The following is a 24,509-nucleotide window of genomic DNA, read 5'->3' as shown; positions in this document are numbered from 1 at the left end:
CGCTCAGTGTACGCCGGCTCCTCTCAGCTCTGCTCTGCAGGCGCCTCGTGCTTTCCCTAACCCCCTGGGTTTTCTTGGCCCCCTTCTCCTGCAGATGAGTATGTGTCTTCCTCGCGCTCTCTCGGCCTCCCCCTCGCCGCCTCTTCCGAGGGACACCGGCTCCCCAGCCACGGCCCATCACCGTCCTCAGCGTCTGGGGCCCCGACCCAACCCCCTCTGCACCTGCCCACCAAGCTGGTGATCCGGCACGGTGGGGCGGGCGGCTCCCCTTCCGTGAGCTGGGCCCGGGCGTCCTCCTCCTCCCTGTCCTCATCTGCCTTGTCCTCCGCTGCCTCCTCCCTGGACGCCGACGAGGACGGCCCGATGCCTTCCCGTAACCGCCCGCCCATCAAGACCTATGAGGCCCGGAGCCGCATTGGCCTCAAGCTCAAGATCAAACAGGAAGCCGGACTCAGCAAGGTCGTCCACAACACAGCCCTGGACCCGGTGCACCAGACCCCGCCGCCACCCCCCGCCGCCCTCAAGGCGGCCGAGCCCCCGCCCCGGCCCCCGCCGCCGCCCCCCGCCACCGGCCAGATGAACGGCACAGTGGACCACCCGCCGCCGCCGGCCGCTGCCGACCGCAAGCCACCGGCGCCGGCCCCCCACTGCCCCCGCCTGCCCCTCCGCAAGACCTACCGCGAGAACGTGGAGGCCTCGGGCGGCGGGGCGGCCGAGGGCGCGGCAGCGGGCAGAGCCCGGGGTGGCAGCCCGGCCCCGCTGCCCACCAAAGTGGACGAGGCCACCAGCGGGCTCATCCGCGAGCTGGCGGCGGTGGAGGACGAGCTGTACCAGCGCATGCTGAAGGGCGCCCCGGCCGAACCCGCGGCCGGCGCCGGGCAGGGCAGCGGCAGCCGGGAGCCCGGCTGGGAGGCGCCCCCGCTGCCCCCGGCCAAGCGGCGCAAGTCCGAGTCGCCCGACGTGGACCAGGCCAGCTTCTCCAGCGACAGCCCGCAGGACGACACGCTCACGGAACACCTCCAGAGCGCCATCGACAGCATCCTGAACCTCCAACAGGCCCCCGGCCGGACGCCCGCTCCCCCGTACCCACACGCCGCCCCGGCGGCGGTCACGCCTGCCTCCCCGACGCCCCTGCACAGGCCGGAGGCCTACCCGCCCTCCAGTCACAACGGTGGCCTCGGCGCCAGGACGTTGAACAGATAACACCGGGCTGGTCTTCCCTTCCCTGTCCCCTCGCTCCGCAGGGACGCCGCGGGGAGGGGGGAGGGGGGCAGCCGGGCGTCCGACCTCAGCCTCCTGGGGGACACGAGCCGGGGACCCCTTGAGTTTTTCTTGCCTAAGTTATTTGAGTCACAAAGGCCTCGCCCCCCACCTCCTGCTTCAGCCGGGTTGGTGGGTGGGGGTCGTGGATTAAGGGGAGGGGCTGTAATGTAAACTGTCCCCCTGCCAAAGGAGGGGGTAATCCTGGTGTGTCATTTCCTATTTCTTCCCATTTCCTGCACACTCCGCCCCCCCACCGGGGGACACGTGCGCTTTTGCCAGGGATGAGGGCTTCCTGGCTGTCCCCACTGCTCACGCGTCTCCGGGTACCGGGCCTGTCCGTGTGGCTTCACGGATCCCTGCGTGGAGGGCGCTCAGAGCCGGCAGGTCCTTGCGAGCTGCGCTCAGCCTCTCCCCACCGCCCCCCACAGGCCGAGAAAGGAAACGCACGGGAGGGGCGGCGTGAGCCTGCATGCCGGGACCCCCAGCTGGGAGCGCTGCGCCCGCGGGCAGCTGTGTCCCATCCATGTGTGTGCGTCCCGCTCCGTGTCCTATGTCCCTCTGTGTGCGCTCGAATGAGAACGAGAGATTGCGAAGCCTCCAGTCCCTCGACTGAAATCCGAGCACCTCCAAAACAGGAAACCGGGGTCTTCCTCCCACCCCCTCCCCAGCCAGTCTTCCCTCTGTTCTTCCTGCCGCCAGCCACCCACGCCAGATTTCGAAATCTTGGAGACAAAACTAGTACTGTAAGATAAATTTTTTTGTACTGTATTTATTGTGTATAACGATTTTTTTAAAGGAGAATTCTGTACATTTGGAACTCTTGTAAATTAAAAATCGATCCTTTTTTTTAAAGCTGTACTGACGCCCCCCCCCCCGGCCCCCTTTGCTTTCGGGTCTCTGGGGACTTGTTTGGAGTCCGGGGGTAGGGGCGACAGGTGGGTGGAGAGGGGGATTGCGAGGGCTTAGTCCACATACGCATGTGAGCCCCTACTGGGCGCCAGGCCCTGTTCCAGGCACAGGGGTGCAGCTGAACAAGACAAGTGCCTGTCCTGGGAGGGCCAGCTTGGTGGTGGAGAAGGCAGACAGTGAAAAAGTTCAACCAAACGCAGGCGATTCGTATCATTCTTGCTAAGGTTCTGTGGTCTCTGGGAACACGGAATTAGCAAATACTGAACCATCGCTCCTGGGGGGAAATACAGGGTTAGCTTCCTGCCAGTCTCTGGTCACGTTTTTGTCAAGCCGTCAAGACATCGCCTTGTTTTATGTGTGTTTGTGTTTAAAGACACCTCACTTAATGTATAGTGCTGATTCGTTAACGTTGAACTCACGGCCAACGATACTAGAACTCGTGCCTGAGTGAAACTTCTGTAACCCGTGTTTTCTCCGTGAGGCACATCCCAGCCTTCTTGTGCTTAAGCACTTGAGACAGCACAAAGCACTACACCTGGGGGCCACTTAAAACAGAGAAATCAGGACTTCCCTGGTGGCGCAGTGGTTAAGAATCCACCTGCCAATGCAGGGCACACGGTTCGGTAAGATCCCACGTGCCGCGGAGCGACTAAGCCCATGCGCCACAACTACTGAGCCTGCGCTCTAGAGCCCGTGCTCCGCAACAAGAGAAGCCATGGCAATAAGCCCGCGCACTGCAAGGAAGAGTAGCCCCGGCTCGCCACAGCTAGAGAAAGCCCGCGCGCAGCAAGGAAGACCCAACACAGCCAAAAATTAAGTTTAAATATATATATATGAAAAATAAAACAGTGAAATCAACGAAAGCACAAAAATGTGAGACACGTGGCACTAAATAGACCCCCAAAAGGATACTTCATTTCCAGTACAAGGGCGCCGCCTTAGCGACTCAACGTTTTTGCCACTCTGTGCGTGTCCATGGAAGTGCTGCGAGTTTGTGGCATCACAGACGTTTTAACACGTGGACTCATTCACAAATAGGGCACCTGCTCACAGCGAGGACTGACCATAAACGTGTACAGTGTCAGAGATGTGGGGAAAATCAAGCAGGGTGTGTTAGTTTCCCATGGCTGGCATAACAAAGTACCACCAATTGGGTGGGTGACTGAAAAGAAAGAAATTTATTCTCTCAGTTCTGGAGGCTAGAAGTGTCAAATCAAAGTGTGAGCAGGGCCACAGTCCCTCTAGAGACTCTAGGGGAGGATCGATCCTTCCTTACCTTTTCCAGTCTCTGGCCCTCCCAGGTGTTCCTTGGTTGGTGTCCGCACCACTCCAGTCTCTCCTTCCAAGCCATCTTCCCTGTACCTCAGTGTGTCTTATAAGGACACCAGTCATATTGGATTAGAGCCTATCCTACTCCAGTATGAGCTCATCTTAACTTGATTCCATCCGCAAAGACCCTATTTCCAAATAAGATCACATTCACACCTGATTCACTAGGGGTTAGGACATTGACGTATCTTTTGGGAAGCCACAACTCAATCCATGGCACAGAGTGAAGGAGTGGACAAAGCAGCTGCTATCCACTAGAACCCCTTTGTGTGAACTAGAAAACAGCACCCGTTTCTCCTAGAGTTTGGAGAGCAGCATGTGACCTGGAGTCCAGCCCCCTTCATACAAGCGAGTGCTTTGTGTAATGAACAACCTGCACGTGACGGCCCTCAGGATCAGGTGGGAGCGGAAGGCTTCTTTGAGGAGGTGACATTTGAGCAGAGAGCTGCATGAAATAAGGGAGGGAACCACGGGGAGATCTAGGGATAGAGCACCCAAGGCAGTGAGAACAGACAGTGCAAAGGCCCTGAAGGAGGAGCATGGGTGGAATGTTAAACAACGAGGAGGCCCTGTGACTGGAACCTAGGGAAGAAGGGGGTGCAGACAAGAGGTAAGGTCCGAGAGAACAAACGGGGCCTATCCTGAAGGATCTTGAGCCCCACGGTGATGACAGCTTTGACCGTGAGTGAGGCGGGAGCCCCGGGAGGGTTCCGAGCAGAGAGCTGAGCTGTTTTAGGTTTCCCAGGCGCCCTCTGGCGGCCGTGTGGGGAACCGAGCGAGGAGGCGACTGCCATAGCCAGTGGGAGTGACGGCGGCTGAACTGGGATGATGCTCCCCGTTCCTCTTCAGGCCCCTGGGGGTGTTTAAGAGGGAGGAGCGTATACATGGGATCTCCAGGAGAGGGACCGCCCCCCTTCCTAGCTCTAGACCTACTTCCCCCGCGTGCGTAATAAAGCACTGAAGGAGAAAGGCAGTTCTTAACATCCTCTAGTCCCCTGCAAGCTCCCGGAAGACCTCACGTGGCCTGGCCGCGTAAAGAAGTTTGCCAGTGATTTCCACCTGCTCACGGCCTCAGTTCTGAAAGGCTGGCTGCATGCAGCCCGAGCAGAGGAACACGATGACTAACGTTTTCAGAACACTTACCAAGGCACTGCTCCGAGCCCTTCACCTGGGGTATCTCACAGAAGCCCCCGTGTGGGAATTGATAGTCCCACCTCGCAGGTGAGGAAACCGAGGCCCCGAGGGAGGCAGTAAGTGTCAGACTGGGCTGCAAGCCCGGCGGTCTGGCTGGGAGCCTGCGACCTTCCCCTATGCATACCCAGCTTGGGGGGAGGGGTGTATATAACAGCAAGCCTTGGCCCGCTGTGTAGGAGCCAGAGACGCTCCCCCTCCCGGGCCCCTGGGCAGGAGACCAAAACTGATCTCAACTCCTACGGTTAGTCCTTGGGACCAAACTTCTTTTTTCCATGTGGACCATTTTTAAAGTCTTTATTGAATTTGCTACAATATTGCTTCTGTTTTATGTTTTGGTTTTTTGGCCGCAAGGCAATGTGGGATCTTAGCTCCCCCATCAGGGATCCGGCCCGCACCCTTTACACTGGAAGGCGAAGTCTTAACCACTGGACCGCCAGGGAAGTCCTGGGACCAAACTTCTTAGATACTTGCTCTTAGACGCTAGGAGCACCAGAGTGGGCATCTGGGGGGTCCCTTTTCTACAGCTGAGCCATCTGGAAAAAGAGGCCAGGAATGGCTACCTCAGGGCCCAGATCACCTGGACACAGAGCAGGATTGGAACCCAAGATTGACAGTGTCCGAACTACAAGCTCACTGGCTGCCTTCTTCATCTTTTTTTTTTTTTAGTTTATTTATTTATATTTATTTATTTATTTTGGGCTGCGTTGGGTCTTCATTGCTGCTTGCGGGCTTTCTCTGGTTGCAGTGAGCAGGGGCTACTCTTCGTTGAGGAGCACAGGCTCTAGGCGCGCGGGCTTCAGTAGTTGTGGTGCATGGGCTTCAGTAGTTGTGACGTGCGGGCTTCAGTAGTTGTGGCGCACGGGCTTCAGTAGTTGTGCCTCACGGGCGCTAGAGTACAGCAGGCTCAGTAATTGTGGCACAGGGGCTGAGTTGCTCTGTGGCATGTGGGATCTTCCCGGACCAGGGCTCGAACCCGTGTCCCCTGCATTGGCAGGTGGATTCTTAACTACCGCTTCACCAGGGAAGTCCCTGAAGGCGTATTCCTAACCACTGTGCCACCAGGGAAGTCCCATCAGTATATTTGGAAAAATCCACAAGTCTGGTACTTTCCTGGCGGTCCAGTGTTTAAGACTCCATGCTTCCACTGCAGGGGGCCCCGGTTCGATCCCTGTTTGGGGGACTAAGATCCCACATGCCGCACGGCCAAATAAAAAAAAATTTTTTTTTTAATCCACAAGTTTGTGACATGGTAATAGGGGCTGGTGTATCAGCTCACGATTAGCTGTGGGTCTAATCAGCGATGAGTGAACAATCCCTAGAAATTCCAAAACAACCGAAGTGTGAGAACATCAGCGATTCCTCTTGCTGACAGTCTAAAATCCCTGCTCTCGTGGAGCTCATGTTCTCGTGAGGGAGATCGTCGCTGAAGCAGAGAAATGTGAGATATGTAGAGTGGTGATAAAGACAGCAGAGAAGAATAAAGCAGCGATAATGGATAAATCGTGGGAGATCAGGGAGGGCTTCTCAGAGGAGGTGACATTTGGGTGGGGACCTGAAGGAGGGGAGGGAGGGAGCCACTTGGATCCCTGGAGGAGACAGCATTCCAGATGGAGGAACAAGAAGTGCAAAGGCCCTGAAGTTGGATGGTTGTATGAGGAACAGCGAAGAGGCCAGTGTGGCTGGAGCTGAGTGAGCGAAGGGGAGAGAGAAGGAGGTGAGGGCAAAGGGAGCCCGCAGATCGTTCAGGGTCTTGTGGGCCACTCTGAGGGCTTTGGCTTCTACTTGGAGTGAGAGAAGAACCAAGGAGTGTTGTGAGCAGAGGAGTTTCATGAACTCGTTTAAGTTTTAAAATTATTATTACTGGTAATAAATTATTGTTAGTATTGGTGTTATTGTTTTATTATTACTATTCCCATGTTAGGAAGGGAGACAGGGATGGAGTTTGAACCCGGGACCGGGAGCCCGCGCACTCACCCATCTCGCAAAGGCGCCCTGCCACTCCCCACCGGGGGGCGCCAGAGGCCCGGCGCCCGGTTTCGTGGGGGGTGCGGGGGGGTGCGGGGGCGCCTTGTCCCGCCCCTCCCGTCCCTCCTCCCTGCTCTCGGCCCCACCCGGCTCAGACGGCTCCGGACTGGACCGCGAGCACAGGCCGATCCGCGGGCGCCTTGAATCCCCGCGGGACCCCCGCCCAGCTCGTCCGCCCGGTCCAGCCGCCTGCGCGCCCCATCGGTGAGTGGTCCCCGACCGCAGATGTCGCCTCCCAGCCTCCGCCCGCGGAGCCCCCGAGTCTGCCTTGGCTCTGAGTTATTTCCCTGCTCGCCAAAGACCCTCAGTCCCCACCCCAGTCACTGTGTAACGGTCTCCCGGGTCTCCCCACTCCCTTCCGAAACCTCCCTGTCTCCCCCACTCCCCCCAGCCCCTTCCAGTCTTAACAGTGTCCCCCACTCTCCTCCTCCCTTCCAGTGTCTCCCACTCCCTCATCCTCTCAGCCAGAGGGGATCCCCTCCTTGGGGTCTCCCTCCACCGCCCTCATCCATCTCTCTCCTATTTGGTCCCTCCTCCCACCCACAAGCTCCTCTCCTACCTCACCAACCCGATCGCCTGTCCAGTCAACCCCAAAGCGGCCTCCCCAAGATGTCCCCCAGGTCCCTCCCTGCATAGGGCACCACCCAGGGCTCCCTCCCTCTGCCAACATCCCAGGTCCTGGCTCCAGCCTCTCCTTCACCTCTCTGGCATACCTTCCCCGAATTCTTTTCCTTTTTTTTTTTTTTTAAGTATCATTATGATTTTATGTATTTTAACATATTTGATTTGCAGTTATTTTTGATGTTCAGATTGTCCCATCTTTGGCCAGCGGGAGTCCTGTCTAGCTGAGTCTGTGTCCCTGTGACATGCCCCATCTGTGTTTGAGCACTTCCCCACTGTCTGACCCAGGCTCACTTGTTCTTTCCCCACCTCAGCCCCAGAATCAGCCATTTCTTCAAGAAGCCTCAGTTTCTCTTTCAGTGGAAAATGGTATTTAGAGACTCCAATCTGACGAAAAGTTGGTTCTGTGAAAAGATCAGTGCAATTATAAACGTCCAGTTAGACTGATCAAGGGGGAAAAAGAAGAAAAAGCAGACGCAAACGACTGATACCAGGAATGAAAGAGGGGACATCACTACAGATCCCACAGAGCATGAAAGGATAGTAAGGAAATGTAGAGAACATGATCTGGGCGCTGCAAGTGCTCACTGCTGCTGGGTTGGTAGTTATTTCCCTCCCTAACTCCTTAGACCTATGATAGGAGTGCAGGATCTGCGGTCAGGTGGCCTGGAGTCCCAGCTTCAGCACTTTCGAGCAAAGTGATCTTGGGCAAGTTGTTGCTATCTTCTTGAACCTACATTTCCTTGTCAGAAAAGTGGGGATAATAACAGCCCTACCTGACAAGGTTTTTGTGAAGATTAAATGAGTTAGAGCAGTGTCTGGCATGCAGTGATCATAAATGTTACATTCTTATGAATGCCCAAGCCCCATCATGATCTGGGGGGACCCAGGCAGTAGTTCAGACTCGTTTCTCATCCTTGTGCCCACGTGTCCAGCCACTCTGTCCATCCATTCCACAGCTCCAGGTCATGATATGCCCCACCCTCTCTGCCTAAATGCCCTTGTCATGCCCACTCTTTAGGGAGCAGCTCAAAAGTCAGCCCAGCCAGAGCTTTCCCAATCCTGTGGTTGGCTCACCACGTCCCCCTCTGGTGCCTACAAGTCCACTTGCCCGGCATTTCCCAAGCATCATTGACTGCTTGGTGCCCAGGTTGTGTCCTCACTGGAGGCTCTGACTGTGCGGGGCTGGGGGCGGGGGGGGCTGGTCTCTGAAGTATTTTTGCATTCATAGCTCTTGACACATGGTGTGATTTCAGTGAAATTGTGCAAAGTAATGGGAGGGGTGGAGGAGAAAGAAAAAGATGAAGGAATACACTTCTTCCAATCAGCTTCTGCATCGTTCCCTTTGTTTATCTCTTGGTCTTCCGCCATCAATCCCCCTTCTTCAATCATGCCATTGTTACTCTGTTTCTCTTCCTCTAGCTGGAATAATCACCTTCCTCCTTCAGCCATCAACTCCTACCATCCACCAACAGTGCTCTAAGAAGCTCCCCTTCCCTACCCATCTTTCTCCATCTATTCGACCTCCTGGCTCTCTTTCTTCTCCACCTCTTCCTCCAGGCAGTCCCCCATCAACATCCTCTCCTCCCACAGGTAGCTCTCCCCCTGTGCATCTCCATCAGCGAGCTCAGCAGGCAGTGTGCAGCCACCATGTTCAGCTGGCTGAAGCGGGGCGGGGCTCGGGGTCAGCAGCCCGAGGCCATCCGCACGGTGACCTCAGCCCTCAAGGAGCTGTACCGTGAAAAACTGCTGCCTCTCGAGGAGCACTACCGCTTCGGGGCCTTCCATTCACCAGCCCTGGAGGATGCTGACTTTGACGGCAAGCCCATGGTGCTGGTGGCCGGCCAGTACAGCACGGGCAAGACCAGCTTCATCCAGTACCTGCTGGAGCAGGAGGTGCCCGGCTCCCGGGTCGGGCCCGAGCCCACCACCGACTGCTTCGTGGCCGTCATGCATGGTGACACCGAGGGCATCGTGCCTGGCAACGCCCTCGTCGTTGACCCAGACAAACCCTTCCGCAAACTCAACCCCTTTGGGAACACCTTCCTCAACAGGTGTGCGGCCAAGAGCCAGGAGTGCATCTTCCTGTCCCTGGCCCCCAACCCTGCCCCATCCCTGTCTGTGTGTCTCTCCTTTTCAGCCCCAATTCCCTTCTCTCTACTAGATCCTTCCTCTTCCTGCCTTCTCTAGGGGAGCAGTTAAGCCAGGGACGCATGGGTTCAACCGCTGTCTAGCTGGGTGGCCTTGGGCAAGTGACTTAACCTCTCTGTTTCTCTCCTATCCTCATCTGGAAAATGGTGATAACCATCCCTGAACCTGATTCTCCTCGGTGCAGTCCTGGGTTCCCTTCTTATGTGTCCTCTCCTCCCGCCCCTCCCTGCACTGACCCCTGACCTTCCCTCTACGCCAGGTTCATGTGCGCCCAGCTCCCCAATCAGGTCCTGGAGAGCATTAGTATCATCGACACCCCAGGCATCCTGTCGGGGGCCAAACAGAGAGTGAGCCGCGGTGAGTGAGGCCCGGATGTCTGGGTCTGAGTGGGGAGGGGCTGGGGGCCTGGACTTTTGGGTCTGAGGCGGGAGGGTCCCAGGGTCTCTGCTAGGACTTGGGCCTGTGTCCGCGGGCCCTGAGCTGGTGGGGTAGCAGAAGGGAGCTGGTGGAAGGCTGTGATTCCTCCATGTTGGCACACGTTGAAGGGTGGGGGAGGCGTGTGGGTGAACACGTGCGAATGGGCTGCAGTTGCATATCTGGGTGGGTCTGGAGGATGGAGGGGGAGAGATCAAGAGAGGCAGAGAGAGATACACAAAGTCAAAGATGGACAGAGATTCAGAGAGCGAGGCAGAGATACAGAGAGACAGGAGACCCAGCGAGGAGGCCGAGCCGGGCAGGCAGGCCCTGGGCCCCGTGTGAGCTCTTGGCTCTGTGTCTGGGCCCCAGATGGGGCTGAGCAGGACCTGGGAAGGGGAATCTGGGCGGGCGCCAAGGGCGGCCTGGAATTTATAAACAGCTGTGCAGGGGGAGCGTAGAGGGGAGGGGGTGAATTCCAGCGGGGCCTCCGAGGGAGCCCGGCCCCCACCCTCATTCCACCCAGCATTTCTGTCCCCTTCCACCCCTGTCCCACAAGGCCTCGGAGGCCAGAAACTGGGGCAAAGGAGGCTGCAGTGTGGGGCAGAGGGGAGTGGGAGGCCACTGCAGGGAGGCAAGGAGGCTGGGCCCTGGGGGGAGGGCGCGGACGGTTCCGGGAGTCCCTGGCCGCTACCCAGGAGGTGCCTGTTCCCCGGAAGAGAGGCAGGAGGCAGCTGCAGAAGCAATGGTGGGGGTGGGGAGCTTGGGGCGTGGGCCTGGGAGAGTCGGAGGGGAGGGAGGCCTCCAAGCCAGGGCAGGGGTGCAGGGTGGGAGCCCAAAGGAAGTGGGGAAGAGCAGAGAACAGGGTCTCCTTCCCTTTCAGCAGAGGTAGGGGAAGAGGAGAGTCCGCCCATCTGTCTGTAAGGATGCGTGTGTGTGAGTGTCTGGGAGTCTGTGCCCGCGATTGTGGCAGGGTGTGACTTTGTGTGCAGCTCTGAGGGACTCCGGGGGGCTTTGTGGGATTGTGTGGGACAGTGACTGGTGGTGTTTCCATATGTGGTTGTATTGTGAAATGTGTGTGTGAGCGTGTTGGGCAAGGGAACTCTTCTGTGACTGTGTGGATCATGTAGTGTGTGTCTGGGAAAGTGTGTAATTGTGGGTGTGACTCTGAGGTGTCGGGGCTGTGCTTGGGATTGTACCTGTGTGTGACCGTGTAGGAAAGACTGAGGGGATTTTGTTGGATTGGGTGTGACCACATGTGATTGTATCTCTGTATACAGTTGTGCCCTTGTGTGTACAGTGAGGGGGTGTGTGTGTGTATGTGCGTGAGTGTATCTTTTGTGTAACTATATATGATTGTGTCTCTACTTTGGTGCGTGTGCGTGTGTGCACGGGCTTGCGTGTGCCCGCTGCTCTTACTCTGTGCGGGTCTCACGTCTTTGCAATTGCGTGACCACGGATATCTGTGTAGGTTCCAGATTGTGAGTGGGGGTGTGTTTGGGAGTGTGCATCTTGTAGTGTGCGGCTCTGATGGTGTCCAGGTGTACGCTCCTGAGTGCACGAGTGTGTGTGTGCACGTGTGTGTATGTGTGTGTGCACTGGTGGAGCATGCGGCCTCTGCCTGGAATATCTGTGAAGGCCACACGTGTGTGGTTGTAGCAGAGTGGAGCCTTCTGGCGGGGTTCAGATCTGGCCTCTGCTCCTCCTAAACTGTGGGACCTTGGCTGAGCCACTTAACCTCTCCAGGCCTCAGTTTTCTCATCTGTAAAACGGGAACGTGATAGTATCAGCCTCATAGGTTGCCCTGAGGGTTCAGTTTAAATGTCGAAATGTATGAAGCACTTAGAGCAGTATTTGGCACACGCTAGGTGCTATGGAAGTGCCCATGATGACTGCTTTCCCTCTGCAAGGCTGTCGTTGTGCGCCCCCGGGCGCCTCTCTGCCACGTCTCCGGTTCCCGCGCTGACTCAACCTCCCTCCCTCTGTCCCTCCCTGCATGAGACACACTTTCCAAAGCCGGGCCGCTGTGTGTGTTTGTGTAGACATTGGGGAGGGAGGAGGGGCCCCAGCTGCTGGTGACCTGGCCCTTTCTCCCCGCAAAACAGTGTCACCCACGCCCACCGCATCCCATCCAGTCCCCAGTGGCTGCAGGAGCCTGCTTCCTCCCATGCAGGATTGGCCTGGCACCAGCTCCCCAGCAGAGCGTGGAGGCCCACGGGGCTGCTGCTCTGTTGCTTCCTACCTGCGTATCTGGAGTAAATCCCTTAACCTCTCTGTTCCTCAGTTTCCCCTTTTGGAAAATGGGGGTCATAAGGGTGCCTGTCTCCTGGGGCCGTTTTGAAGATTCAATAAGTTGCATCGGGAAGGGCATGAGGTGACTTCGGGTGAATCAGCGATGGCTCCCTGTTCTGCCCGTTAACTCCTCCATCCCCCAGGTTGCCACTCTGTTCCCTCCTCCTGGAAGCCCTCCCTGACCACCCAGGCTGGGTCAGGTGCTCCCCTCTGGGCTGCTGCATCCCAGCCTGACCACTCTGGACTGTGAGCCCAGTAAGGACAGACCTGGGGCTGCCTGAGCCACACTGTGTCCCCAGCACAGAGCAGGCGGCTCTGGGCGTGGCTCCTGGATGACCCCCCCCAGCGGTGTCTCACAGGCATCATGAGTAATGTTTACTGCTTACCATGCGCCTAGCACCGTTTTTTTAATGAGTTTTATTGTGGTATAATTTACATGCCTAAAGCTCACTCATTTTAAGTGTATAGTTCAGTGCCAGGCACTGTTTAAGCTCTTTATATATCTTAGCTCATGTGTATTACTTAAAAATTTTTTTAAAATTTTATTTATTTATTTGGCCGTGCGGCGTGTGGGATCTTAGTTCCCGCACCAGGGATCGAACCCGCGCCGCCTGCATTGGAAGCAAGGAGTCTTAACCACTGGGCCACCAGGGAAGTCCCCTCATGTGTATTCTTTTAATCTTCACACAGTTCTAGGAGGTAGGTCCTATGATGATTTCCATTTTACTGAGGAGGAAACAGAGGTTCAGAGAGGTTACCTGCTTGCTTTAGGTCACCTAGCTGATGGGGGCAGAGCCGGGATTCAAACGCGGGTCTTCCCAACTGCCAAGTCGGGGGGTCTCAACTGCTCCTCTCTCCCAAGCATCACTTGTTGCTGAATGAATGAGCGCACAAGCAAAAAAGCAAACAGCGTGAATGAATGAGTGAGTGAGGAAATGAAAGGTGAAAGGAATGAATGAATGGACCCAGGAGCCAGCTGTTGGGATGGGTGCCCCACGAAGGCAAGGACCTTGTCTGAGTGTTCTCTGTGGGACCCCCCCCAGTGCCCAGGACAGGGCCTGGCACACAGAAGACTCAGTAAATGTTGTGAATAAATTTAAAATATTTAACATCTGCTATGGCAAGAGCGTAACCAGGGCCCGAGTGAAATCTTTAGTTGCTGGATGGTGGGGAGATCTGACAGATCCTGGGGAGGGGCTGGGGTGACGGAGGCACTCGGGCCTTGCGGGGGGTAGGGGTGGTGGGTTGTCCATAGAAGCACAGGGAGTCTATTAGGAACACTTGAGTGTTTCAATCACTGGGCCAATGCCCGCTGCTAATATCTGCCTAAAGAATGAATGAAAAAGGGGAGGGTGTGACTGTCGCCTGTAGTAGATGGCTTGAGAGACGGGGGCCAGAGTGATGGGGGAAATTCTGAAGGCTGTGGGGACAGAGCTGTGGGGCACTCTCGGGGCCTCAGCTGTTTCTCACAGACAAAAATTTCGAAGGTTAACAACCTGAACGTCCGGTACAGTCTAACTTGAGTCCAAAGGAACGGCTGCATCCCCGTGGCTGGAGGCCCGGGTGCTGACCTCTGCCCCCGGCGCCCATGTATCACCCCCTCCCCCTAGGCTACGACTTCCCGGCCGTGCTGCGCTGGTTCGCCGAGCGCGTGGACCTCATCATCCTACTCTTCGATGCCCACAAGCTGGAGATCTCAGACGAGTTCTCGGAGGCCATCGGCGCCCTGCGAGGCCACGAGGACAAGATCCGTGTGGTGCTCAACAAGGCCGACATGGTGGAGACGCAGCAGCTGATGCGCGTCTATGGGGCGCTCATGTGGGCGCTGGGCAAGGTGGTGGGCACGCCCGAGGTGCTGCGCGTCTACATCGGCTCCTTCTGGTCCCAGCCCCTCCTGGTACCCGACAACCGGCGCCTCTTCGAGCTGGAGGAGCAGGACCTCTTCCGCGACATCCAGGGCCTGCCGCGCCACGCCGCACTGCGCAAGCTCAACGATCTGGTGAAGAGGGCCCGGCTGGTGCGGGTGAGCAGTGATGGGGGGCTGGCTGAGCAGTAACCGGGGCTGGGGAGGCAGCGGCAGCTCTTGCCTTTCCTCTGATCCTCCTCTAACGTGACTGCTGGTCCCTGGCATCAACTCTCTGATTAGCTAAGTTCTCTTATCTGAGAAAGTTCTCCTGCTGTGCCTGGCCCTGTGGCGGGTGGTGCTGGGAACACAGCGGTGACCAAGGCAGTCCAGGGGAGAAGACCACCGCATCCCCAGACAGTGACCATCCAACATGGTCAGGGCTGAGACTGGGGAGCCCAGGGGAAATCCAGGAGGGCTTCTTGGAGGAGAGGGCATCTGAGCTGCAAACTGGAGGATGAGGAGGACGAAGAGGGGAAGAGATTCTAGAAAGCAGGACCAGCAAGTGCGTGGACTGGAGATGAGAACATGGCCAGTTCAAGGAAGAGGAAAAGATGTCAGTGTTGAAGCCAGTGTAGACAGTGGGAGTAACTGAATCTGAGGCTAGGGGCAGGGGTGGGGTGGGGTGGGTGAAAGATCACCCAGGGCGGTGGCCTGGAACTTGTGCTTTGTCCTGAGGGCACTGGGGAGCCATGGAAGGATTCAGAGCAGGGGAGGGACAGGGTCAGACTCTAGCTGCCTTCTGGAGGGTGGATTCAAGGGCAGTGAGACTCGGCTCCCAGACCAGGGAGGAGGCTGGGGATTGAGGGTCAAGGAGGAGCCTGGATCAGGACAGGGCCTCCGGGACTGGGAGGGCAGAGCACTGGTTTAAGAGCGTTTTGGAGGACGAATGGAACCTTCACAGGGGAGGCTGCCTGCCAGGGTGGAGGTGGGGCAGGAAGCTGGGCAGGCAGGGAGGCCTGGAAGGTTATGGGGGACGGAGGAGCCTGAGGGGTTGGTTTAAGGAGCTGCAGAGAGGGGGTGAGTCAGAGCCCCACCCCCACCCCAGGAATCCTCCTTGGGAGGGAGCCGCCCAGTGTGGTCGGCTCCTGAGGGCTCCCGAATCCACCTTTCTCTCGCCCTCTGCCCCGGCCCTGGACTGTCTCCGTCTGTCTTTCTGTCTCTCTCTGTGTGTGTCTCTCTCTACATCTCATTTCTACCTCTTTCTCAGTTTCTCTCTCTCCCTTATTGTCTCTCTTTTTTTCCTCTTCTCTTCCCTCATTCATTCTCTTTTCTCTCTCTCTTTCTCCGTTCTCCCTCTCTCAGTCCTCCCTCCCTCAGTCTCCCCCGGGTCACCCTCTTCCCCTACGGACCCCGGTCCCCCAGGTCCCTCGGGGAAGCAGACAGCAGCGGGAGGGGGAGCCCAGGGTCCGTGGGACCCAGGGGTGGGGTGGGACCGGACACCTGGTGCCCCCGCCACGCAGGAGGTGGCTCCGGAAACCCAGACAAACCCCGGAGTCCGGGACCCGCGCCCCGGCCCACCCCGCCCACCCACGTTATCTCTTCCTGGCACCTTCCGCGGCTTCCTCTCTGGAAAAGCCATTAGTGCCTGGCCTCCTCCTGTCTTCTGGGTTCCCGAGGAGCCGCCCTTAGGCCCCGTCCCCTCTCCCCGTTGGCCCGCTCTCGCAGGCCCCACCCACCGGCCTGGCCACACCCCTGCCCTGATTGGCCTTCTCAGACCTGCAGACCACTCCTTCCCCTTCCTCCTGCAAATCCATCTATGGCTCCCCAGTGCCAATCAAGACACGGGGTCTACAATGACCAAGCCTTGTTGCTTCTCCCCTGCCCCGTGTCACCCGCTCATCCCCCACGTGTGATTCTGCCACACTTGGTCCAGCCATCAAACAACAGCACACACCGTTTACCTCCCCATATGCTCTCCCCCAACAGTACAAGGCCTTTCCGCACTCTTGGTAACTACCCCTCTGTGCCTCAGTTTCCCTGTCTGTCCCAGTGTCCGATGTGGATGAGTCCTCTGGCTCTGCCCTTTGGTTGAAGTGGCAGCTGCTGCTAGAAGGGGCGATTTCACTGTGCTGTGACACTCGAGGCCAGGGTCTTGGGAGGTTCTGATTCTAAGGAGACCAGGATGCCGTGAACCTTCATACCGAGCTCGCTGAGGTGACTCGATAGCATTAATTCAACAAACAATTATTGAGCACCTACAGTGTGCTCCTGCACTGTTCTAGGTCCTGGGGATAGAGCAGGGAACAAAACCAGATAAAGTTTCTTTTCTTGTAGAATTGCTTTTTAATTGGGAAGTGGATGTTAAACAAATTAATCTCTAATATTATATTGTATGTAATAAGGATTAGGAAGAAAAATGAAGCAGAGAGACTGGTGAGAGGCTATTTTAGGGTCATTGGGGAGGGTCTCCTGGAGTAGGCGATATTTGAGCAGAGGCCTGAAGGAGGGGAAGGGGTGAGCAGAGTGGAGATCTGGGGGAGACCATACCCAGGCAGAGGGAACAGCAAGCGCAAAGGCCCTGAGGCCGGGACGGGCTTGAACGAGGAGCCCAGGGTGGTGGAGATGGGAGATGAGGATCCAGAGCCAGCCAAGGTACCACCAAAATGTTTAGCATTCTAAACCTATGACTCATTAAAAGGACTTTTTATTTTTAACATCTTTATTGGAGTATAATTGCTTTACAATGGTGTGCTAGTTTCTGCTTTATAACAAAGTGGATCAGCTATGCATATACCTATGTTCCCATATCTCATCCTTCTTGCGTCTCCCTCCCACCCTCCCTATCCCACCCCTCCAGGCGGTCACACAGCACCGAGCTGATCTCCCTGTGCGATGCAGCCGCTCCCCATTAGCTCTCTATTTTACGTTTGGTAGTGTATATATGTCCATGACACTCTCTCACTTCATCCCAGCTTACCCTTTCCCCCTCCCCATGTCCTCAAGTCCTACATCTTCATATCTGCGTCTTTATTCCTGTCCTGCCTCTAGGTTGTTCACTAAAAGGACTTTTTAACGAGTGCTTTTAATTGAACATTTAAGACCATCTCATGGGAAGGCACTCATGTTCTGTCAAACGTGCCCCCTCCCACCTCTGACCCCAATGGCTCTCAGGTCCTCTTCCTTGCAGGCAACCCCCGTGAGTAGTTTCTTGTGTCTTTTTCCAGATATATTCTATTTTTATTTAAGCCTATCCATTTAATTATTGAGCTTCCTATTAAAAATAGAACATATGAATGGTCATTTTTTTTCTCTCCTTTCTTTTTTTTATAAAAATATTTATTTATTTATTTGGCTGCGGCGGGTCTTAGTTGCGGCATGAGGGATCTTCATTGCGGCGTGTGGGATCTTCAGTTGCGGCACGTGGGATCTTTTAGTTGCAGCATGTGGGATCTAGTTCCCTGACCAGGGATCGAACCCGGGCACCCTGCATTGGGAGTGCAGAGTCTCAGCCCCTGGACCACCAGGGAAGTCCCCTCCTTGTTTGCTTTTCGATAACTTATGAGATCATGGCTCAAAGGTTCTCAAGTTCATTGGTTTATTCCACAAATATTTCTTGAGTCTTTTCTCTGCACACTGTGCCGGCGCTGGGGACAGAGGGAACAGACAAGGTCCCAGCCCTCCTGAAGCTCACATTCTGATGGAAGGAGACAGAATAAGTAAACTAACAGATAAATGAAATAATGATGAATTGTGATAAGTGCTGTGAATGAAACAATAAAAGTAAAGGTAGAAAGGAATTGGATGGTGGTGCTTGCGGCACCTGCTTCCCATAGGATGGCCTCTGTGAGGAGGTGACATCAAAAGGAAGCTGAAGGAGCCAGTTGTTGGGAGACTAGGGCAGAGTTCCAGGTGGGGAGTAGCACGTGCAAAGGCCCTGAGGTAGGAAAGTGGTTGGCATGCTGATAAAAAAAGGACAGCAGGTGAGGAAGCTGGAGCAGATGGAGGGAGATAAAGTTGCATGAAGTGGGAGGAGCCCAGTCGTGTAGAGCAGTCTCAGGCCTTCATTACACTCTTAAAAGTTATTGAGGCCCTTGGGCTTCCCTGGTGGCGCAGTGGTTGAGAGTCCGCCTGCCGATGCAGGGGACACAGGTTCGTGCCCCGGTCCGGGAAGATCCCACATGCCGCGGAGCGGCTGGGCCCGTGAGCCATGGCCGCTGACCCTGCGCGTCCGGAGCCTGTGCTCTGCAACGGGAGAGGCCACAACAGTGAGAGGCCCGTGTACTACAAAAAAAAAAAAAGCAAAACAAAACAAAAACGACCCTCCAGCTGCTACTTCATGGGGAAAGGATTGGAGGGGCTGGAGGGGCCAGAGGAAAAGCCAGGAGTCCAGTGGGGTGACTGGTGTGTCCCCCCAGGCAAAAGATGGGACTGCTGGGATTGGGGGTGCAGCAACTGAGGTGCAGAGAAATGGAAAAGTAGAAGAGAGATTTAGGAGTTACAAGGGCTCGCTGATGAAATAGATGTGGCCAGTGAGGAGAGAGAATCAAATCAGGAATGATTTTCAGATTTCTGGGCTCCACTGGGTAGGGAGAGGTAGAGGTGCCGTTTGTCTCCCGAGATGGGCACAGCTGAGAGTGGCACAGCTCTGGGAGCTGGACCTGAATTCCATTGCGGGCGTCCTAAGACGGAGCTGTCCAGGAATGTTGACAAGGCAATCAGCTCTGAGTCTTGAGCTCCAGGGAGAGGCCAGGGCTGGTATGTAGGTTTGGCAGCGGACGTGGAGGGATGTTTATGCCACGGGAGGGGCTGAGGGTACCTAGAAGAGATGGGAAGCCTTTGTACCCACGGCAGCAGCAGCTCACCTGTAATTGTTAGAAATGCACGTTCTCAGTCCCCACCCCAGACCTAGTGAATCAGAAACTCCGGGCAACCCGTGTTTTAACGAGCCCCGCAGGTGACCGTGAGGCAGGCTTAGGTGAGAACTCTCCTCCCCACAGGTTCACACCTACATCATCAGCTACCTGAAGAAGGAGATGCCCTCCGTGTTTGGGAAGGAGAACAAGAAGAAGCAGCTGATCCTCAAGTTGCCCGTCATCTTTGCCAAGATTCAGCTGGAGCATCACATATCTCCCGGCGACTTCCCGGACTGCCAGAAGATGCAGGTGGGAGGCCGTCCAGGAGCCAGGCATCAGGGGTGATGTGATGGGAAGGTTGGCTTCCATGGGCTCGGGGATGGGACCTTGAAAACTAGAGGGATGGATGGCAGGTTCCTGAAAGCACTTGCCGCAAATGATTCTGTGGGAGCGTGGTTTTGTGAATTAAGGGAGTGAACAGCAAACCCAAAGCAACTGTGGCTTCGTTAGGATAGAAGTTTATTTCTCTCCTTCATAAATGTCCTGGAATATGGTCCAGGGCTGGTTTGGTGCTTTACAGAGCCAGGGACCCAGTCTCCTTCTGTCTTAATCCTCCTCCAAGTCTGGCCTCCAGTCCCAAGAACCCCGTCATGGTACAAAATGGCTGTGGAAACTCCAGCCATTGTGTCTGCATTCCAGCCAGCAAGAAAAGGGGGAGGAGCGGGGCGGGAGGGGAAGCTAATGGTACAGTCTCTCTCTTTAAAAACACTTACTAGAACAGTGCTGTCCAATAGTACTTTCTATGGTGACTTTCTATGCCATGCTGTCCAATGTGGTAGCCATTAGCCACATTAAAACTGAAAGTTTAGGTTTTAGTTTTAACTAATTTAAATTTAAATAACCACATGTGGCTACTGCATTGAACAGGGCAATTCTAGAGTTGCATGTGCAACTCGTGCTGACATCCAATTGGCTAGAACTTAGTCACATGGCCACAGCTGCTGCAAGGGAAGCTGGGAAGTGTAGTCTTTTCTCTAGGTGGCCAGATACCCAGGTAACGTTCAGGGATTCCATACTGAGGAAGAAAGGAAGATGGATATTAGGGGATAACCGGAGGCTCCTCACATGTCCAGGCCTAGGATTAACCAGTGTCGGGGAAAGCACTGAGTCTGGGTGTGGCAGTGTGGGGTAAATGAAGGGCCGCAGGAGGTGGGCAGGGCAGGAGTGACCAATGCACGTGGGGACAGAGGTCCAGGCTCAGGCATGCAGGCAAGGACTAGCGCCCCTAACCCAGCCTCTGTTTTGAGGTTGTGTTAGGCTGATACTGAAAGCCTGTGACCTTTAGGTCTTAGATATTTCTAGTTCAATACTGAACAATTATAATAGAGTGAATTTCCCCTTGGTCACTGACTAGCTCTGTGAACCTGGTCAAGTCACTTAACTTTTCTGAGCCTCAGTTTCTTCAGCTGGAAAATCGGCATCCTGATAGTATCTACCTTGGATGCTTAATCGGCCAGTGTTCGCGACCTCCTTAGACAGTGTCTGGCACAGAGTTTGGGCCGAATCAAGGTTTCTCAGCCTCCACACTCCTGACATTTGGGGCCAGATAATTCTTCCTTGTAGGGGGTGTCCTGTGCATTGCAGGCTGTTTAGCAGTATCCCTGGCCTCTGTTCACTAGATGCCAGTAGCACCCCTGAGTTGTGACAATCAAAAATGTCTCCAGGGGCTTCCCTGGTGGCGCAGTGGTTAACAGTCCGCCTGCCGATGCAGGGGACACGGGTTCGTGCCCTGGTCCGGGAGGATCCCACATGCCGCAGAGCGGCTGGGCCCGTGAGCCATGGCTGCTGAGCCTGTGCGTCCGGAGCCTGTGCTCCGCAATGGGAGAGGCCACAACAGTGAGAGGCCCGCGTACCGCAAAAAAAAAAAAAAAAAAAAAAATATCTCCAGATATTGCCCACTGTCCCCTGGGGGACACCGTCATCCCTGGTTGAGAGCCGCTGGGCTAGATAAAGAGCAGCTGTGAATATTACGCTGACATTTATTGAGCACTTCATCCAGATGAATTCATTTCGCCTTTCCCGCCTCCCAGTGAGGGGAGTGCTAGTTCTCAACCTGTTTTACACATCTGGAAACTGACAGGGAAACCAGAGAGGTCAAGTCACTTGACTGAGGACACACAGCTCCCAAGTGGCAGAGCTGGGTTGGAACCTGGGCAGCCTGGCCCTGGAGTCCTCCGTACTCATCACCATTAATCACACCCCCGTCTCTTTATGGTCATGATCAGTGGAGCTCTCTGCCTTGGCTCTGGAAATTAATGTGGTGCTGCCATATGGACTGGTCTTTGCTGCAACTCTTCTGGGGCAATCGCGTTAACAGCTGCACGTGTGAGAAGCAGCGTGACCACAAACCCAGCCCTGCAGCGGCTCTAGTACCAGATGACTTCTTGCCCCGGGGGTGGGGGGTAGTCCCAGGATCTCCTGATGACCTGTCCATCCCAAACCTAACCTCCAAATATGGAGCAAGCCGCTTAGCCCTTTCTGTGAGGTGGGGTAACAGAGCCAGCAGGGTGGCAGGAATTGCATTTTCTCAACGTGCATAATGGTGGGGATGCTGACTGGGCAGCTGGGGTACCGTAGAGGGTGGGCAGGACTGAGGGCTGGTGGGTGCGCTCTGGTAAAGCCATGGCTGATGTCAAAATGTTGAAATCCTTCTCTACCAGCTGATGAAAGGCCCCTGCTCTCCCTACTGTCCAGGGATTCTGGGGTCATGCCCGGCACTGGGTGGGGTGGGGGGCACCGTGGGACCTTGCTGCCCAAGTCTCTTCTGAGTGGTGGGTACCCAAGTGGATTGGGGTGTTCAGATAATCAAATACTTCTGCACCTCTCTGTCAAGAGCTGCCCGGAGCCAGCACGGGGCTGGGGGGCTTCGGGATGGTGCCCCCTGACGTCTCTGTGTTCCCCTCCCCACAGGAGCTGCTGATGGCTCACGACTTCACCAAGTTCCACTCGTTGAAGCCGAAGCTGCTGGAGGCGCTGGATGAGATGCTGACCCACAACATCGCCAAGCTCATGCCGCTGCTCCGGCAGGAGGAGCTGGAGAGCACGGATGTGGGCGTGCAGGGGGGCGCTTTCGAGGGCACGCACATGGGCCCCTTCATAGAGCGGGGGCCTGACGAGGTCCTGGAGGACGGCGAGGAGGGCTCGGATGATGAGGCTGAGTGGGTGGTGACCAAGGACAAGTCCAAATATGATGAGATCTTCTACAACCTGGCGCCGTCCGATGGCAAGCTGAGCGGCACCAAGGCCAAGACCTGGATGGTGGGTACCAAGCTCCCCAACTCTGTGCTGGGCCGCATCTGGAAGCTGAGCGATGTTGACCGAGACGGCATGCTGGACGACGAGGAGTTCGCCCTGGCCAGCCACCTCATCGAGGCCAAGCTCGAGGGCCATGGGCTGCCCACCAACCTGCCCCGCCGCCTGGTGCCACCTTCCAAGCGGCGTCACAAGGGCTCCGCTGAGTGAGCCAGCCGCTGCCTGCCGGCCCTTCCTCCCTCTTGCCCTGCTGTGGCTCCCCAGCTCCGGATGGCTGCACGCACATTCCCACCCTGGCCCACGTGCACCCTGCCTGCCCACTCTCCCAGCTGCAAGGATGGGGGTCCCTCTGTGGGGACCAGGGGAGGGGCAAGGCTTCTCTGCCCACCCTTCACACCTCTACCCTCACGTACACTTAGCACATCATTCCGACACTAATACACACACACACACACACACACACACACACACACACAAGCATCCATCCATGCATCATTCATTCAAAAATTTGTTTGAGCACCTACTATGTTCAGGGCTCCTTCTAGGCACTGGGGATTACAGCAGAGAGCAAAACAAACACCTCTATATGCCCTCATGGAGCTGACATTCTCAGGAGAGACCACCTACAGAATCACTCAAACACACAGAGACACACCCCCAGGCCTAACCCGTCTGATCCGTGATTCTGAGCAGGACCCCTCATAAGTGAGCGGCCACTTGGTTGAAATGACTAACAGAGGGTCCCCTTGCCCTGCTTCCTCTTGCCCAGCCAGGCGGGGACCCTCCACCCCATGGTGTCCTCAGGTCTTGGCACCACTGGGGGCTGGGGGGGGGAGCCGCACCTCCTACTTCCCCAGCTGGACCCCTCAGCCCCTCCCCCCAGTTCCTGCCACACCCCTTTCTTTAAGAAGGATCCTCTGCAGACCAAAAACCGCCTTCCATCCCTGCTTCTCCCAGAAGGCGTCCGCTCTGAGGCCTTTCTGTCCTCCACTCACCTGCCCTGGATTGAAAGCCCAGCCTGCGCCCCCCACCTCAGGCTCCCCACAGCTGGTGGTCCGAATTTTAGACTGCTGGGGCACAGGGCCCACCATCAGTCCGTATTTAAGTGGAGCCCCTGCCAGATAGGCCCCAGGATGTTATTTTAGTCCCCTTTTCAGGGACGTCGTGGGGGGAGGGGCTCTTGGTGCTACAACCCTCCCTCCCCTCCCCTAAAGGGAACTCTCACCCCCCACACACACACACCTTTTCCTGCCTTCACTACGTATTAGTGCTTGACCCTGGTGGGGGACCACACGGAAAAGATGGGGAAGCGCGAAACAGATGGGGACGATGCCCCCTCCAGGGTGTTCGCTGGGATTCCCACGCCCATCACCCCTCACCCCGTGCCTGGGAGGGGATTGTGAACGTAATAGCGTTCCCACAGCGTAAATAAAGCCATGGCTTCTTTCTCTGCGGGAGTCAGGCTGTCTTGGGACAGGTTAGAGGTGGGGATCGCTCTCCCCACCAAACCCTCTGGGGAAGGAGAGCCCTGGGCAGAACTTCAGGGGGGTACCCTCCAAGCTCTCAGGGGCAGAGGTGGAGGCCGTGACTCAATGCTGCGGGAGCCTGATGACTCAGGCCTGGGCTGGGGACCAGACCGACATATTTTCCGAAGAAAAGTTACTCTGAGGCCCTCCCTCCGGGACATCCCTCCCTCAGACCTCCTGCCGCGGGGGCCTGGGAACCAAGCCCTGGGCCGTGGGGTTGTGTGTATGTGTGTGTGTGTGCCAACTTGGTTACAAGGTGCCCCCGTCCTCCTCCCTGCCCGCCGACGTCCACCCACACGACCTGGGTACATAGCTTCTGACACAAAACACCGGGAGGTGATGCTGCCCATTAGGATCCCCAAACTGTGCGCACGCGCTCGCTCACGCCCAGGGGGGACCCCGCTCGTGGTCTCGCCGACTCACACCCGAGGCCACAGCCACGGCCCCCGGGACACTCTGGCCTCGCGCCCTCCCCGCCCACGCGCGCCCGGTGGCGCGGCTCCTGGCGCCCCCTGGTGGACACACGAGAGCTAGGCTGGCCGGTCGCTGAACCCCCTGCCCCAGGTGGTGGGTGATCAGGTCTCCAGGGCCAAATCCCGGGCCTGTCACCTTCCCCAGGCCGAGTTCCGCTGTGTAACCCCGGAACACAGCGTGGCACCTTCCTTCTCTGTGCCTTTTTTCTTTTCGAGTGGAGAACGGCCTTATGAGGCTCTGGATCCCTACGGATGGTTGCCAGGGCCCAAGGGCATCTGAGCTCCTTTCCTTATTTGTAAA

The 24,509-nt window shown here is 56.4% G+C and overlaps 2 protein-coding genes across 4 annotated transcripts in view; both read left to right on the top strand.

Annotated features, from left to right (window-relative positions):
• BICRA (BRD4 interacting chromatin remodeling complex associated protein) overlaps positions 1 to 2,056 on the top strand; it is a 75,529-nt gene extending 73,473 nt beyond the window's left edge. For all 3 annotated transcript variants that reach the window (XM_060001012.1, XM_060001013.1, XM_060001011.1), the window contains one exon: positions 95 to 2,056. In XM_060001012.1, the coding sequence (XP_059856995.1) occupies positions 95 to 1,203 (1,109 nt within the window). In that variant the 3' untranslated portion in view covers positions 1,204 to 2,056. The remainder of the gene's footprint in view (positions 1 to 94) is intronic.
• Positions 2,057 to 6,827: 4,771 nt separating this feature from the next.
• On the top strand, positions 6,828 to 23,659 carry EHD2 (EH domain containing 2). The gene is made up of 6 exons (XM_059998855.1): positions 6,828 to 6,924; positions 8,935 to 9,395; positions 9,752 to 9,849; positions 13,809 to 14,221; positions 19,042 to 19,206; positions 21,868 to 23,659. Exons 2-6 carry the CDS (start codon positions 8,992 to 8,994, stop codon positions 22,417 to 22,419), a joined length of 1,632 nt encoding a protein of 543 aa, XP_059854838.1. The 5' UTR covers positions 6,828 to 6,924; positions 8,935 to 8,991; the 3' UTR covers positions 22,420 to 23,659.
• Positions 23,660 to 24,509: the final 850 nt, after the last annotated feature.

Source organism: Delphinus delphis, chromosome 20 (genome assembly GCF_949987515.2).
Source record: "Delphinus delphis chromosome 20, mDelDel1.2, whole genome shotgun sequence".
NCBI lineage: Eukaryota > Metazoa > Chordata > Mammalia > Artiodactyla > Delphinidae > Delphinus > Delphinus delphis.
This window is presented reverse-complemented; position numbering and strand designations above follow the sequence as displayed.

Coding starts and splice junctions, on each gene's coding strand:
- EHD2 (XM_059998855.1), top strand. CDS start 8,992: ATGTTCAGCTGGCTGAAGCGGGGCGGGGCTCGGGGTCAGCAGCCCGAG. Junction 9,850..13,808: donor CAAACAGAGAGTGAGCCGCG/GTGAGTGAGGCC, acceptor CCCTCCCCCTAG/GCTACGACTTCCCGGCCGTG. Junction 14,222..19,041: donor AGAGGGCCCGGCTGGTGCGG/GTGAGCAGTGAT, acceptor TCCTCCCCACAG/GTTCACACCTACATCATCAG.